At 39.5% G+C, this 17,895-nt stretch overlaps 1 protein-coding gene across 2 annotated transcripts in view; it reads right to left on the bottom strand.

Annotated features, from left to right (window-relative positions):
• Positions 1–15,437, bottom strand: part of PDCD6IP (programmed cell death 6 interacting protein) — a 30,975-nt gene extending 15,538 nt beyond the window's left edge. For both annotated transcript variants that reach the window (XM_084215012.1, XM_084215013.1), the window contains exons 1-6: positions 15,157–15,437; positions 9,139–9,193; positions 7,321–7,390; positions 4,163–4,290; positions 3,450–3,603; positions 223–323 (exon numbers count right to left, since the gene is read on the bottom strand). In XM_084215012.1, coding sequence (XP_084071138.1) covers positions 223–323; positions 3,450–3,603; positions 4,163–4,290; positions 7,321–7,390; positions 9,139–9,193; positions 15,157–15,362 — 714 coding nt within the window. In that variant the 5' untranslated portion in view covers positions 15,363–15,437. The remainder of the gene's footprint in view (positions 1–222; positions 324–3,449; positions 3,604–4,162; positions 4,291–7,320; positions 7,391–9,138; positions 9,194–15,156) is intronic.
• Positions 15,438–17,895: the final 2,458 nt, after the last annotated feature.

The following is a 17,895-nucleotide window of genomic DNA, read 5'->3' as shown; positions in this document are numbered from 1 at the left end:
ATTACAAATAAATGCACTTCACGTAATAAGATCTTACTTATTTAAAAAAATCCACACTCTTTTGCCCCCTTGATTCTTCACTGTTTTTCAAATTACAGGTTCATTTTCCTTGAAAGCAGCTCGAGAATATACATTTGAAGTGTCTTTCTTTAAGTACATTGTAAACAATAACAGTTATTCACAATAACAACATATCCCACATTATTTCCATGAGTTACTAACCTTGGGCAAAGTATCTTTATATTGACACTGTTTGTAAGCATCACCATAGTAATCTGCAGCTTGATTTGCTAGTTTAGCTATGATACCATCTTTCATTTTATCTGTGGGGAGAAGGAGAAAAAGCAAAGAACAATTAAGATAATCATCAATTTTTACAATTGAAGAGGTGATTATTTAATCTTTAAACAGCAATAACTGCATTTTTAAGTGTACAGCTTTACATTACATCTCAAAGGTGGGATCCAATTCTTCCTTCTTGACATCCAGCAGCAGTTTCCAGAATTTCTACTTCAACTATGACCCAAGGTTCAGTCAGTTGCACAAGAAATCTTTTGGCAGCTGCAAGCATTTATGCAGGATTGAGTGATGCTTTACCTCAAACCAATAGCAAGCTGCCAATAAAAGCCACAACAGTACCCCTCATAACTCTGGCAGCTTGCTCCCAAGCCCTTCCTTGTGCCAGCACAAGCGCTTGTGCACCAACGGTCAAAGAATTTAGCTGAAATCTAGTTAACAAAATAGGTTTTATTTTCAGCAGGATGTGTACCTAACCCAGTTCCACGTCACTCTGAAAAACTGCAATAGGGAAGAGACTGGTCATTTCCATTGCAGTCCACACCACTGTTAGCTTACAGCAAATATAGAAACACCACTCCTAAACATAAATAACCACAGCTCCTCAAAGTCATATCCACTACTTCCTATTAGTGCATTATCTGCAGTGGCATCCCCTGCCTCACATCCTCATCCTGCTCCTGAACCCAAAGCTGCTAGAATAGGAACATTCTGCAACTCTCTATCTCCTTTTATAAAGGAGATATGCACTACTGGCAGTGCAGGCTGGAGATTATCTCCTTCTACATAAAAGATAAAGATAACCTCTGGCGTGCACTAGCAATTCAGCCTTCCAAGACAAGGCAGGCAATCAATGCAAACACTGGCTGTCCACTCTAAATAGCTACCTTTAGAAACAAGCACCCAGTGACTCTTAGGTACTGACATACTGATAAGCACAACTGTGGACTATAGGGAGATTAGGAATTCTGCAGAGTATGTTTATCTCCCAACATTCGACCAAAAGAATTCCCAAGTGGTCTGCTCATACCAGCATATTCACACATCTATCTACAAGATTTCAGACATGAGCTGTGATACACTATATTCATCTTCTATGAAGTAAACATGTTTAAGGTATGCCAGGAAGATCTTTTCACTGCAGAACAGGATTTAGATTACAAGCTGGGAGAAAGTAGCTTATGAGATATATCACCTTTCTTCTTTGCTAGAATGTTTCTGTCTGGTACAGTACAAACCACAGAAAAAACCTAAACGTTCCTTTCTAGCCCCACCAAACATGCAGTAGTTGCATCTTCCTTCCTATAGGTAGACCATTAAGAAAGGAAGAAATTCTGGTATACTAACTACTTTTACATTAACAAAGAAAATGTTAGAGGAGACTCATCTGTCCATGCAGACAACTCAGAACATATCTTTCACCATCAGATACTTTAATTTCTACTCCGGTATCTTTAAAATATTGTAGCTACAATGTAAGACTTGATTCAGAACAGCAAACATGTTCAGACTTCAAGACAATTAAAGAAAACATTAGGAAAGGCTCAGAATTAAAATAACTGGCCTGTAGTTATGTAATGAAGTTAGATATTACTGACTGTGGCTTCTACCAAACACTTATACTTTCTTTCAACTTCTAAATAAACTCAGTTCTATCAGAAATACCATTGCAGCTGGTAAGCTGATAAATGGACCATCTCACATGAGAGAAAGCCCAGAAAATTCCAAGTAAGGTAAATCATCAAAGCAGCAAGAAGCTTAGTTCCTGTTTTGAGATCTAACTTTGAAGGATTTGCGCTTGAAAAATAAGTTTTTGAAGGTAATCACGTTGTGAAACGTAATTCTTCACAAAATGTCTTCCCCCCAGAGAAGAGAACCTAAATCCAGCAAAATCTATAACCTTCATTATCAGATGATTATTAACCTTACTATCTTTAAAACACTGTGAGAGTAATCACAAAAGTCTTCAGGTCATGTGCACAACTGGGATTTGGATTAGCCTTGTTTTGTTTTCTTCATGCTTTGGAAAAGAAGAAACAGAGACAATAACAATCTATTTGTCATACAAAATGAGGAAAGCACCTCTGTTCCTGAAGGAAACATTTAAGGCATTTGTTGTACTAATTTATTTCAAAGCAATGTCCAAACAGCCAGAGACTAAAATACTACTACCAGCATGATAAAGAACAAACAATTTATCAGCTGGCTGAAGGACACCGGTTTCTTGTTGAGCTTCTCCTAAAAGCAGAAAGGCTACAAGAGTTTTCAGGTATCTTCCCTGTGAAGACAAGAAACATCGCAGCTCAGATAACCCACGTCTTCTTCCAAGGTATTCCAAATCATGTCAGGAGAGAGAGCCATTTATGTGATTACATTTGACCTCTATGTCCTTAGTTGTACTTTTAAGTATCTGTAACTTCTAGATGAAAAACTTTTTCTGAACAAAGAGAGAAGAGCAGAAGAGTAAGAAATCTTGTATCAAATATAGTACCATTCCACAGAAAATTTCTTTGAAGCCTAAGTTCTCTAATAGTTGTATTAAGATAGCTAGACTTTGAATGTGTATTTCATAATCAACCCTTAATATCTAGGGAAATGATATTTTGTTCTACCTGCAGAAATTCCCTTTCCGAGATCAACTGGGTATTCTAAAAGAATTGGTCAAAGAGTTTCTCTGTTCAAAGCAGGAGCAACCAAACAGAATTTGTTTCTCTTCAAATCTTAGAAAATCTCATTGGTTTCTAGCACAGTCATTTATTTCTAAATTCTTGTGAAGTCACTACCTAGACGGAGGAGTAGGGGAGTACTTGCAAAAGCCTTTATGCACCATTTTTAGAACTCTCAGTTATTTCAGAGAGTCTTTTGTCTTCAAGGGGGAAAGGGAAAAAATATATTCAGTAATATCATTTGTAAAGATGAAGAACATAAAAAAGCAGATAAGACTGCACTGTCAGGTGAACCTTAGACAAATTCTTAAGGGACATCTGTATTTTGTGTTTAATGACCTGCACAAAGCATGGGAAGGATCAGAAAAGGCAAACATAAAAACCTCTGAAACACCCTTGACAGGCTCTTAATAACTTAAAACACTAAGTTTTTGGGGACAACTTGTAACATGCTCTTAAATATACAAGCCAAAAACTAAAACATACCTCTTGTTGCTTTCAAAAAAAAGACTTCTTGGGCTTGAGCCAGCATAATAAGACTGAGAGTCCCAACTGTGTCTGGAGAGATGTCCACTGTAGGCTCTCGATTCAAGGCTGACAAAACTGTGTCTTTAATGTGTTGAAAAGCACCACAAGCAAACTAAGTAAAACAAAATAATATATTATCATCCATTCTTTTCATATACATTTTCCCACTAACAAATATAATACATATAATTTTTTTTTTAAGTTTCTTTGGTGTATGGTCTCCCATTTATTGTTTAGCCACTAAAAACAACCCCTTGTCACCTCTTGTTCTTGTAGCCACTATTATCATGACAGACTATAAATAATGGTATATTGGTTACACCTAACAGCCTAAGATTTTAACGCATTCCAGAAAGACATAAGATTATTACTGTAATACTTGTGAAAACTAAAATTTGTACTAGCTAAAATTATTACATCTTAAGATGAATGTTTAGCTACCAACTCACCGGAAGGAATATGCAGAACTCTATAGAATTATATCCTCCAAAACTGATAAACAAATATGACATAAGACCAGGTACACAGCCAATCCATCTTTGCAATTACGAGCGAGAAAATACGTATATATATATATTCTTATAAATGCGCATATAGTTTTAAAATTGAGAGTTACTTGTTTTAACAATACAAATTCTGAATTCATAAGCAGAAGCAGGGAGCCTCTGTACCTGATAGTGCTTAGCTGCAGCTTTTAGTCCTTCATCGTTATCCAGATTCTGTTCTGCTGCAATCTGGCTTGCCAATGCTCCGCAGTTGAACAAAACACAGGTCTTCTCATATCCCAAATTTGCCAGAGCTGCAGGCAAGACAGGCAGTTAACCAGAGTGTTAAGAAAATAAACTTCAGTTCTCTAGCATCCTACACATGAGGCCAGCACTACTCTTATCAGTAAAGGTATCAACAGTTTCAAGTAAAAACAAACAAAACCCCAATCTTACTGAACTTTTCAAGATTAAGTCATCTTCAATCTGAAGACTTAACAAAGTCTAATTTCGTACTACCACAAAATGTTTCCATGTGAGCAACTACAGAAAGCAACACAAAACATAAAAGCAGAAGCATGAAAATGTATACAAAATAATTTCAAAGTCTTTCTAACTAGAGTGCAGCTTTTTGGCTCTTGAAGCAAAACCAAGTGGTCATCTGAAATATGAACTTCCACACATTAATCACTTTGCAATAACTGACCAATTACAAAGACATGTTCTGTTTTCTATCTACTTAAATGTAAGGAAATTTTCACTTTTAAACCTATTGTTTCAGGCTGAAAATGCTGAAAAATCTCTTCTTTATGCATGTACTGAAACAGTTAAGGATTTATTAATTAAAACTTGATCTCACTAGACAACAGTGTAGACTGTCCAGAAGTGACTCCTGCAGTACTTCATAGGCCCAGAAGATGGAGCCCACACTTCTGAAACTCGAAATACCTGAACAGGAACCATTTTGAATATTAATTGCTTTCAGAAGGTTAGTTGCCCTACACAAGTACTTGAAAAAAACAAATACTAGATATTAGTTCCTACCAGCGTCAAAAATTATCTAGACAGTCCCTTGGAGAATACAGGAGTGACAACTAGTGAATTTTCAATTTCACAAACCCAGGCAGTTATTAAAACATGAAGGTAGTCAAGATGTACATTTGTTTCATTTCACTGACATCCAGCCTCCTTAAACAGCTACATATTTATCTAACACCTCTCTGAAGCTTCTATGTTAGTGCTCAGGAACCTGCACCAAGTTTTCAGCAAGCAAGGCTAAATCTGAGGCACCATATTCCCCCCTTGTTTCCAGGTGAGTTACACGGTCACAGTTATTATTTTACCTAGATCATCTCCCTTCTCTAAGTTTATTTTCCAGAATTTTTCTAAGAATAAGGTCTTGAACTCAGACAAAAGTTGTTTAGACTTGGAAAAGACTAAAACTCAAGACAGGACAGAAAATATGGCTTGAAAGTTTCTGAAGTGCAGAACTACTTTACACTCTGGACTACACCACAAGTGTGAATTTCCTATAGCAACACAGATTTTCCACAGACTCATCTCTTTACAGCACTACGTATTAACTTAAGTCAATATATTTCAGATTATGTGTCACACTGTGAACTCAGTCACTTTTCAAGCAGTCACAGTGTCTGTCAGCTACCACTGTGATACAGACTTGGGATCCAGGGGAAGGTGGGAAGCAAACAGTTCAGCACCCCAGGAAGAGCCAGAACACTCCAGTAGCATCCCTGCATCTTGTTGCAATGGATATCTCAGGAGTTTTATGCTGAATTTCTATCTGGAAACTCCTCTTAGAAGTCACAAGAAATTTTCTTGATTTCTGATAGCTTCACTTTACACTGAGAAACCTCACCACCAATTCTGATCTCCATTTGTTAATTTCTTTCCACCAAGATCTGCTTTAAAGTTTCAAAATTACCCTTATCCCATTGTTTGTTAACTGAGCATTACTCATATCTCAGTTAAAAACTTCTTTGATATTTGACACAGACTGCTGCATAAATTTTTGGTCATCTACCTCAGATATTATTTAGACTAGCATGTAATTAACCTGCAGACAAACAAGCTTTCTCAAGCTGCAGTAACATCACATTTATTCAAATTGTTATGGTAATCATAATTGTTATGGTTACTGATTTTTTTCTCACAATTATTACAGATCTCTAGTGATTTACAGACTATGTTTACATCATAACTAAACATTCTGAACTTTACAAAGAAATAGATTCAATCCTCATTAAATATTAGGTCCAAAGAAGAAAGAACAAGCCAAATTCTGAGAAAAAAACCAAAGCATCTTCAGGAAGGTTTCAAATTATCCAGGACTTCTTACAACAGTTTGAACAGAAAGCAAGGATCACCTGACTATGCATAGGTGTATTGTTACAGACACAGTTTACACAAGCACAACAGTTAGAACACAGAAAACTGGAAAGACATCCAGTAGTTGCTAACAGGGAGCTGTATCAAGCAGGCAAAATCTTTAATGAAAATAAAACCAGAGTACAGTTCAAACATCTTTTTCAAGCTTTGTCTGGAACTTCAAAATTGCAGTGGTCATCTTGCAGTGCTGATCATGATGAACACTTAGGTAAAAATAGAAATACTAAAAAATGATGACACACAACTGAACTGGTCCTCAGTAACTCAAAGGATTTAGTCTTACTTCTATATTGGCAAGTGTCTCAAATCCATTTCATGACCCTGAATTTGTGTGCAGGATTGTCCCTCTATGACTAAACAGATTGTTATGTTCATGGGGAAAAAAATACAAGTGCTTAAATCTGTATGAAAATATTTCAAAAAGAAGTGATAGAAGAGTAATTTTGGAGTACAGGGAAATAATTCTATTTTCCTAAAAATGTGGTATCAGGACTAGGTTACTGAAGCCAGCTACCATCACTCTTCTTCTGGAGTGGACTCACTCACTCCTAAGCACCCCTTCATCTTACTCATTTAGAACAGGCAGAACTGCATTACTCAAAATCTACTGGATCTTAATGTTAACATGAACAATTTTGATTAGTTTCAACAGGAGTTGTTCCCAGAAAACATCTGAGAAGCAAACAGTACAACTACTATCAGACTGCGCATCTATTTGTGCCTCTGGAAATCTAATATAAAATCTCAATTTTGTAAAACTTTTTTGCATGGTGCTTACTTGTTCATTGTCAATGTTGAAGTGATTAATTCGTTACCAATACAGTTGAATTCACTTGAAAGCTATGTTGAAAATGCTAGAAAGACATTAATTCAACTACATAAAAATATTCTCAAACTTTAGTATCATTAATACTTATTTTTTTGGTACATTCACATACCCAATTTGGCAGATCCTCCAAAAAGCGATCCTTTATCAAAAGCATCTTTCCATGTAAATGTTACACAGACCTGGAAATTGAGAAAAACAAAGATCCTTACCTCTAAAAACAAACATAATCTTAAAATACCCCAAATTATCTATTTAACCCTTATATTCTAATTGCATAAAATCTTTCATTTACTTTTTGGAACATTACAAACATTCTGGAAGTTGCAGGAAATCATGAAGAAGTATTCAAAACAAAATTATGCTACATTTTTTCCTTCCTGTTAGTTTGCTCAAAACATTTCAAGTAGACAAGACAGATATTGTCAGAATCATTTTTCAGCTCTGTTCATATTCTGAGCAACAGATAAATTTGTTTCTGAACAAGATGCGCCTCTCCCAGTAAGGCTGATGGTTGGTATAATCACAGTTTAAGGAAACCACCCAACCAGGCAGCTTCCAGTGCGCCAAATTACCCGTGTATTTGGATCTGTTGTGCAATACCAAAATCCACTCATTATTATGAGTGAATTCAATAGCAGCATTGTCGCGAAATGCCCTCAGGAAAGAGAATGGAGGCAGAAACAGTGTGCTTTATTTATACTTCCAGGATATACCTCAGAGGCAATGCAAATACTTCATTGAACCTGCTTTCTTGTTCCACAGTTTGATTCCTTATTCACCTGATCAAATAATAGGCAACCGGTATCAAACCAGAAAAGATGGCAAACTTCCTCAGTTTAAAGTGCTTGGGGAGAATCATTTCAGAAAGAGCAACAGTACTGCTTGAGAGTGTATTTTCCTCTAGCAGCAGTGCTAGTGCAGGATGTTCTGGTCCCCAGATGCATTGTTGTTTCCACTGACTACTTCTACATTTAGGTGCAACAGTTTAGAGACATGCAGATCTTGCTGTCTTAAGTTTCCCAGTTTTCCTTGTCTCAGGGTTTGCAGATTAACATAGCAAAGGATCTACACGCTGAAAACCAATGTGCAGTTCTTGGCTGCAAGCAAATGCAGCTACATGCAAAACTCACTAAGAAGTTACAAACAAATTAACATTACTTATAATCTGTAAGACTGAAATAAATTAAGAAATTTCTTCTTTTAATCATAATATTACCATTTAAGTATGATTTGTTGATAAAGAAATATAAATTCTGCCATATTTGTAAACACATTGAAAGAAAACCCCACACCTTTCTCCAACAAAATACAGGAGCCTACAAATCTATTCCAGTCTCCACCTGAAGAAGCCTTCATTAGGGAGAAGTTCAGCTGAATTTCTCTCTAGAGACATGATTCTAAAATAATATGGCAGGAAAAAAACCCCACGCCTTAATGAACATCGTAACTATATAAAAACTATGTCATGCAGAGGCACGAATAAAGTGATAAGCTCTTAAATGGATTATTCTGTTGTGAAGGAAAGATCTCTCCTGATTCAGAAAACAAAGATCATATTCCATCCACTTCTTGAGCTTTTCCCATAGAAATCATGAATTTAAAATCCTTTAGAACATAGCATGAAATATACTTCTTAGAAAGTAGAGCTGAAGAGGAATCAGCAGAGCCCAACCTTTTCTGCCCCAGACCAGCGATCACCTAGCCAAAGCCAAAATGTTTCTTAATCTGTAAAACTTCACTAGAGGTGAAGTTTCAGGATAGATTGTATGTAAGCACCAACGAGAAAAAAACCAGAGATTAGGAAAATAAGGCTCAGAGAGATTAGCTGTCTTGTTCAATAAAAGTACTCATCAGAGGATTAGGTATAGGCTTGGAAGTCACACATCATAGGTGCCATGATTCAGTAACTGGTTTGGTTACTTCTTACCTGATTTTCAGAGAATGGAAACTTTGGTTCAATTGAACACAGCTGATCATAGTATCTACAAAAAAAAAAAAAGAAACACAGCTATTAGATTAATGAAATTAATAGTTCTGGTTTATTAAACTAGCATATAAAGTAGGGAGAAGGGCACAAAAATCCTACACACAAGTAAGTTAAAAAGCTCCTTCATAGAAATGGAGAATTTGCAGGATGGACAATTTCTGTCTAAAGGGATTCTTTCAGTAGAGGAGTAAGTTCAGCAGGAGGTAGTTTTTCACAGATAACATGGGAACCCTGTCTCAGTCGGAAGTAAAACAGTATCACAGACAAAGCTGATCCAGATATCACTACCTGATGGATGGTGGATTAGAAAAGAACACCATGCAAAGGAGTCCCTGTATACATACAGGCAGACAATGACTACATTAAGTCATGCTGCAAAAGTAAATTAAGTACAGCATTTAACAAAATATTAACATGCTACACTGTACTCTCCTGATTTTACCATTATAACCCAATTTCAATGTATTTGAAATAGATGCCATTTGCCTTGCCCAGTATCTGTTGGAGAGACCAATCATTGATAAAATTCTTTAGTTGTAAACTTAATTTTCATTGGAATATATTCTAGTAGTCACAGCGAATTAAGCCCACAATTTCTATATGCCAATATTTCATCTAGTCACAGTGGAAGATGTTTAGGGAAGGATGCCAGAAAGACAATATACTGAATATAGCACAGTCTCTCACATAGTCTATCCAGGCAACAGTAAGGAATTCCAAGTTTTCCTGAGTGGTGACCTACACCTGCACCATTTATTAAACATGACAGGCTAGATGCAGAACATGAAACCCTTAAACTGCTAAAAACATATAACATATGAAGCCTGTTTCCTATACTCTTCCTGTAGCACTGCCCATACAGCTATATGCTCAACATTAAATTGTTAACAGTCAAATTGTTTTATAAAGAATTTATATTCCCAATATACAAAACACCTTGCAGTAATGGTTTTCACAGACTATGAAACAGGACTAACATTGTTCCCAGCTCCTTTCACTATTAAATACTGATCACAACAGATACAGGCATGAGATGCATGTAAAAGCCTGTGTTGTACAGACAATAAACATTTGTTTAAAAATTCAAGAAAAATTTTCAAAACTCATATACAATAAAAACAGTGTTAGTGTATTCTTCAGTTAATTGTATCTGCCAATGTATACCAGACTACAGGTTTCTGACCTCAAATGAGCCACTGCAATTTAAGACACAATATACCAAGCCATGTCAAAAACTACAATAATCTGCAACAGCAACAGGACTTCCACCAATAAAGGAATTGAAAGAAATTGTTTCTAAGGCAAAAAAAAAGTCTGCAAATATGTACTGTGATGGCAATTTTATCAAGATTAAACAACTTACCAACTCTGCGAAAGGTATAGTTAAAAATAATAACTAGCCCTGAATATATATTTAAATATACTTCCTCCATTGCCCTGGTCTGGTCTCAACACACTTGCTTTAACACAGTATCACAAAGAAAAGGAGACTTTGCACGCTGTCTCCTCTTGACTCAGTTTAATTTGTTATCCAAAAGCTGCCACTAAAGCCAAGCTGACCTCCCACATTCCACAATTACACTGTCCTCATCTGCCATGAGGATGGAGTAAAGGTGCAGCTTGTCAAACGTCCTTGTCAAGTCGGGTGTGCCCAAGCCTTGGCTCCCTGCAAACAGGCTATTCTTTGTGTCAACATTACCACAGACAAAATAAGCCAGAGAGGTGTATACTCCTCCTAAAATGGGCTTTTTTTTCCAGTCAGTTTTAAACAAGTTCAGAATTTATGTCACTGCTTTCTTTACTATCTTAAGTATGTGATGTAATTTCTTCTTATTAGAGAACTTGAAAATCTACTCAAGATTTAAGAGCTCTTTAAAACTCTGCAGACAAAAAAAGAATCCCAGAACACAACCACGAAAAATTATTTATTTTTATAAATATAAATTGTATAAATGTAACAGAATGCATGAAATTAACCACAAAAATGGTAAATGTAGATGTTAACCACAGAACAACACAAAACCATTAGTACAAAACCAGAAAGTAACTACAGAAGGAAAAGCCACAATGGATGCACAAGTCAGTTACACACAAAAGATGACAGTAAATGCAAAGGTGTAATTTAAAACTAAATTTACAGTAATTTACACTATCAAGATATAGAGAACATAGGGCACAACACAGAGGAGTGGTGTGTTTGGCTGTGCCAGTGAGGAACCACAACTGCAGCAGTGAAGGGGGGGGGGGGTGCATGTCAGCAGATCTAGTGCTCAAAGTACAGCAATCTCTCATCAAAACTGGCATTATACACTCCTAAGCGCTAGTAAGAAAAGGTCATCAAATGAGTAGGAAGTCAAGGTTTAAATTAGAATTTAACTAAAATTTATGTACTGCATTAAACTCAAACACTGTGCCTCCTCCAAAGAATCATAAAGAAAAATCTCCTTCAAAAGAACATCAAAAAGACCAAAGATCTGTCTTTGCTCTTCAAGACAAGAACCAGAGTTCTGAACTCAGAGCTGGAAACAACAACTGCAACTTTCAATCCTAAGGTAATTTGAGCATTCAAAATAAAACCATGCATTCCTCCCACCCACCCCCCTTCTTTTTCCCCGATTTTCTTTTTTTAAAAAAATTGCAGGAGTTGTTAGCAAAATTAAACCAATTAAATTTGTACCAATATTCCATGTCTCCAGAAAAAGAAAATAAAATCCAGGCTATCTTTAATATTGGAGGAAACAAGGAATACCTTGAAGCTATAATTATACTCAGAACTAAAAAAACAAGAAAAACACCACTAAATCAAATCTGCTATGACAGAATTTAAGGGGAAACATCTGTACCAAGCTCACCTACATCACCTTCAGAGCACTCCAATTCTCACAAAACAAAGCAGGCTTGGAAGCAGGCTGAGGTCTTTCCCAGTTACCCAGTGAAAAGGGGCACCATCTATCTCAAATGCTTCTCCAAGAGAAGTATTTGCATTCAGCAGCTGAACAACAGCACACCATATGCTTTCAAGCTTCATTGGTCAATGCTTGTCTAGGAAATGTGGCTACAACAAGGCTCATTTCTTTCATAAAAGAAAAAAAAAGCCTGTAGTGACTACTCAGCAAAACAAGGCTTCTAGAAATTACAAAACCATCGGCAAATCCTAGATTAGTTGGCAGAAGCCTAAGCCCTCATTTCTTAACAGCTAAATGGTCTACAATGCTCTACTAGGTATTAAGGTCTACAAAAAGCCACAAGGAAGTAAAACTATGCAAATGGTATGCAATGTTCTAATTAGTTCTTCTAACCTTACTTCACCAACGAAGTTTTAAACTCCAATGAAATTAAACATTAAGACTGAGTGTTGCTCTTAAATAAGAACAGGAAAACTCTGGAAGTTGGAGAGGCAAGGAGATTTTCAGAGGAAACACAAGGCATTTAGGCACTTGTGTATCTCAGCTGGATACTTCAAACTCTTGGATGTGCAGACAGTTTAAAATAACTGCCTTACAGAATAATTAAGAGAATATATGTCAGAATGCTCTTACAGAGTAAGAGCAAAATTATTTTCTAGCAACTGTAAAGAGTATAAATGGTCAGACATGGACCAAACATGCATAACTTCTTAGAAATAAGGGAAAATATACATCTGCTTGTTTTATCTTCACTAACTTACAATTAATTTAGACCTTCATCTTATCTCACTTCCACTATAAAAAGAACAAACAGTCTCAAGCAATACAATTAAAAATGCAGATGTTTTAAGAGAGGAACTTCAGCATGGGAGGGATATCACTTCATGTTTACATCAGTTCAGAGCTACATCCAACAGCTCCAGTCTACTGCAACAGCATCTGGGGCAGCTAAAATCATCTGCTGATCACCGATCACCAGCAGAGAGAACAGATCACTGCAAATGGAATTGACTCACAGCTGGTAATTATGCAATTGTAAGTGGTTTCCCTTGATTATTCAGAGGGAAAACCTGAGGTGAAGTCACACAGTACAGATAACTTCATTTAATTGGCTGGCTCTGAAAGAGGGAGGTCCTGCTCAGCCTCTTGGCTTTCCAAAACACTACTTTTATTTATTTTTGCACCATCTCTGATGTTTATCTGACCCTCCAGTGAACTCATTCAAGTTACTCAGAATGCCATGCATACATTCTGCCTTCCAGAAAAGGTGTAAGGATTAGAATTGAAAAGTGGGCTGCCGTCTTTTGCTTCTGCAGAGCAACTGTTTGGGTGAAGTCGCACAATGTGGCTGGGCCAAACAGGCATTTCAGACAGAGACTAACAACAAACCTGACTGGCACCTTCAGAAAAGGAAGCTCAAGTCCAAGGGAACATAATATGCTTTTCAATTTGGGTAGCAAAGTTCCTCTTTCAGTTCACAGATGCTCACAATTTCCCTAACCTTCAAAGGCATAAACTCAAGTACCTTCAAAAGCATACAAAACAGTAGACAGAAATAGAACAGGGAACTACAAAGCTACTGTAAAACACAATCAGTGGAGTCAGAGCTTTTACAGCCCAAATACCCAGTGAAGGGTTGATAATCATCAGTAACTTATTTCACAAAACTTGCCTTCTTTTTGGCAAGGCACTTGTTAAGTGGGTTTTGAACATCTCCAGAGATAGATTCCACATTCTCCCTGGACAACCTCTTCCCATACTCTGTCACCTTTAACATAATTTTTTCCTCATGTTGAAGTAGAACTTCTTGTGCCTTAACTTATGGCCACTGCTCCTCATCCTGTCACTGGGCACCACTGAGAAGGGACCAGAACCATCCTCTTAAAACTCGCCTGAGATATTTCTCTACACCCATGCGATCCTTTCCAATCTTCTCCAGATTAAACAGGCCCAGCTCCTTGTAAGAGAGATACACCAAACCCCTAATCATCTTTGTGGCACTCCTCTGGACCCTCTCCAGTAGCTCCTTCTCTTTCTTCTCAACACTGCAATCCCTAAGTGTTTTAGAGAGATAGGACAATGGAGCAGTTAGTCATAATGCAGGCTTTATGCACTTCACCAGGCAGAAGGCACAGATTAATCTTTTGCACATCTAACCTGTGGTAACTCCAGCACCACAGAAACTCTATTAAACTTCCTGACAACAAACTAACTGTGTTAACCAGAAAGAAAGAAAGGATGTGACTTCACAAATACATTAAGAAGCTGCTAAACATAGAAAACAAAAGGAAATCATGCTGGTAACAAAATACAGAAACATATGCATGCACAGAACTGAACAAGAAGTGAAAAAAAAGCTAAAGCAAAAGGTAACACTGAAGAGAAAGAAACACCAACCCTATATGGAAAGCAAAACAGTCTGTCATAGGCACAAATTGGAAGAGCGGAAATTTACATTCGAAGAAACTTCCTACTGTGAGGGAGGTGATGAACTGGCAGAGGGATTTCCCCAGGGAGGTTGTGGATGCCCCAGCCCTGACACTGTTCACGGCCAAGCTGGATGTAAGGCCTTGAGCAACCTGGTCTAAGCAGAGGTGTCCATACCCATGGCGGCTGCGGGGGTTTGGACTAGATGATCTTTAAACTCTCTTCCAAACCCTTAACGTTCTCTAGTTTTACAATTTCTACGTACATCTAAGAGCTACTGGCACGACACTGGGAAGGGGATAATGATGGGGACAAGCCTTCCCCTCCCTGTGCTGTCATCATGTGACACCCCACGACACTCGAGCGGCGCGGCAAGGGCCGAGGACACCAGGATTCTGGAAGACAGCCGGGCGCCAGGGCGCCTGCATCGCACAGGCCGCCGGAGCCGGCCCGGCAGCCCCGGCCACTTCCTGCCGGCACGAAAGGCCGCCCACGCCTGGGCCCGCCCGCACCTGGCTCCGGCTCCGCCACGCCCAGGGCCCGGAGCTGCCGCCGGGGTCCCGCAGGGAATCAGAGCTCGGGGAGACGGAGGAACTGGGAGATAACAGTGGTAGAGGGTCCCTACCTGAGGAGGGTCTCCAGCGAACTCTCGTGCTTGTCGAGCGGGCGGCCGAGCGCGCTCTTGCGGAGCCTGCTGAGCTCCTCGGCGGCGCGGCAGTGCTCGGCCTGCGCCTCGGCGCCCGGGTAGCTCTGCTGAATGAACTTGCACAGCGGCTTGGCCAGGTCCACCTCCGAGGCCTTCTTCAGCTGCACCGAGATGAAGTTCGTCATGGCCGACGCCGGGCGGGCAGAGCCGCCACCGACACCGCCGCTCCTCGCCGCAGCCTCGGGCTCCCCTTCCCGGTCCGGCGCCGTCGCGCTTCCGGGAGCGCCGCGCATGCGCGCGCTCTCTCCCGCCTCCGGCGCCGCTGCCGGAGCGAGAGGCTCCTGAGGGGAGCCGCTCCTGAGGGGAACACCCCGCCGCGATCTACGCCAAGCAAGGGGGCGGGTGGTGACCCGCGAAAGGCGGGCTCACCCGTCATCAAAACTTTATGCTGTCTACACATATTAAGAAACAAAGGCATCAGCATTTACTGGTTCTAAATTGAATAACTTTCTTATTAATTAGTAATCAAGTTCCTATTTGCTGGTTATATCTGTCGCTTGTGGTGCTAATTAATCTGCAGGCGCAATTGTTCCTTCAGTTTGAGTCTGGGGTCTGCTGAGTTCTGGCATCCTCACTCGTAGTGGCTCTTGTCCAGACAGAACATTTTGGGATTATTTTTATTCTCAAAACAAAAGCTTAGCCAAGCGTGCAAGCAGACAGAACAACCGGATCCTTAGGGTTGGAAGGGAGATCATCTAGTCCAGCACTCCTGCCAAGGCAGGGTCACCTAGAGCAGGTGACATAGCAACATGTCCAGGTCAGTTTGGAATGTCCCCAGACATTTGCCCTGGGCACCCTGTTCCAGTACTCCACCACCCTGAATGTGAAGTTCTTCCTGTTGATGTGAAACTTCTTGTGTTTTAGTTTATAGCAATTGCTCCTCCCCCTGTTGCTGGGCACCACCGAAAAGAGTCTGGCACCATTTGATGCTCACTATGCAATTACTTAATCATACCTGTCCAGCTACAGCTAGTGATTAACAATTTCAAAAAAGGTACAAAATTTAATTAAAACCTGGAGGGACTCAAAACTTGATGGGCTCAGTATCATCCCCTCATTTAAGACTATTTTAGACTATGAGATGCAAGGTTTGGTATCCCTGGGGCAGCTGCCTGAAGGGCATAGTGCTCCCTCCCCAAATAACCCCCGGCTGTAAGAGGCCCAGCAATCCAGTGGGAACCCAGGAAGACAGTGACCTCCAGCATGTGAGATGTGACTGTGGAGCTTGGCTGTGGCAAGGGAAAATCTCACCAGCTGGGAACACAAGCTGTGACATGGCAGTGACAATAATGGCCTTGAAAAAGGTGGTGCAGAAGACAGGCATGTAATGCCTCACAGGGTCCTTTCTCAACCCACCCTAAGGGTTGCTGCCTTGAATTAAAGTGAAACAGGGCTTCTCTGTAGCAAAAGTTGAAATGTCTCTATTGGCAGCAAAAGGAATGGATTCTATGCTGTGTAATCATGGATCAGCTGTTCACATCACTCCTGTTTTCTGCTGACTCAGCCCAGCATGGCTCAGAGGAGTAAAACAGGCACTCAGCCTGCCAGGCTCACTGGTCTGGGGACCAAAAGGGAATATTCAGCCCTTGTGCTCTGTGTTCCAGCTATCAGGAACAAGGGGCAGAAGAAAGGAGGAGATAAGTCTCCAAGCCTGATATTTTTATAAGCTACTAGGTGATGACACCATAAAAGGAATGGTAAAAGTGCTTTTAAAATTACGTATTTGTTCTCATGTTGTAGCAAACTACGAGTTTTGCTGTAAAGCAGATCACTCCATTCTGAAAGTGTTCTGTACTAATTAGAGCTGTCCTTGTCATAAATGTCTAAAGTGGTGGTGCGTAAGAGGAAAAGGGTAGAGCCTGAGAAATCAGTCTTAACCACTCCTGTCACCACTGGGAGGGGCAGCTTGTCCAGTATTAAACGTTCCTGTATGCAATCCAAAGATGCTGTGGCAACAGCAGCCAGGCCTTCCCAGGGACAGGCATAGGGAGGGAGATTATGGAGTTTGGCCTCATTCTGCAGCATCCAGTCACCTTCAGTGATGCCCAAGTGGGTGCCCTTGGAGCTCTGCCAGATTGCGGTAGTCACAAAATGTGACTATATGTTATATAGTCTATAGTTTATACAACTATATGTTAACAGTTTCTAGCACCCCTGCACCGATTGAACCCCCCTGCTCAATCAAAACCAAGTTATAATTTACTTAATTTTACATTAAAAAAGGGTATTTTTATCCTACAGTGAATGCAAAAAGTAGGCAGTTGTGCCATACTCCCACCTGGGTGCATGAGTTCCTCAGAGCTTGTTTTCCCTCAAGGCTTTATTGCCCACATACACTTGCAAGTATTTTGATCTCTTAGTTTAAGTTAGCCTTGCACTGGCCACACTTTCCGGTTCAGGGAAAACCTCCTCCCTTGTAAGCTCGCATTCTGATGAGTCTTAAGATATACTCTTAACTTTGGACAGTTTCCATTATCAAGACTTTTTGGAGTATAGTTACCTACACATCATTCATTACAAGATACATGGCTGCCTATATATGGAAGATGGAAGCCATCAATACCTTCCAGCATAGCACTCAAACACAGAAAGGGTGTGACCAAGGAAGGGCAAAAACTGCAGATATGAGATCATAGTTCTACTTTAGAGCCCCAGTGA

The sequence above is a fragment of the Fringilla coelebs genome (genome assembly GCF_963513975.1).
Source record: "Fringilla coelebs genome assembly, chromosome: 1".
NCBI lineage: Eukaryota > Metazoa > Chordata > Aves > Passeriformes > Fringillidae > Fringilla > Fringilla coelebs.
This window is presented reverse-complemented; position numbering and strand designations above follow the sequence as displayed.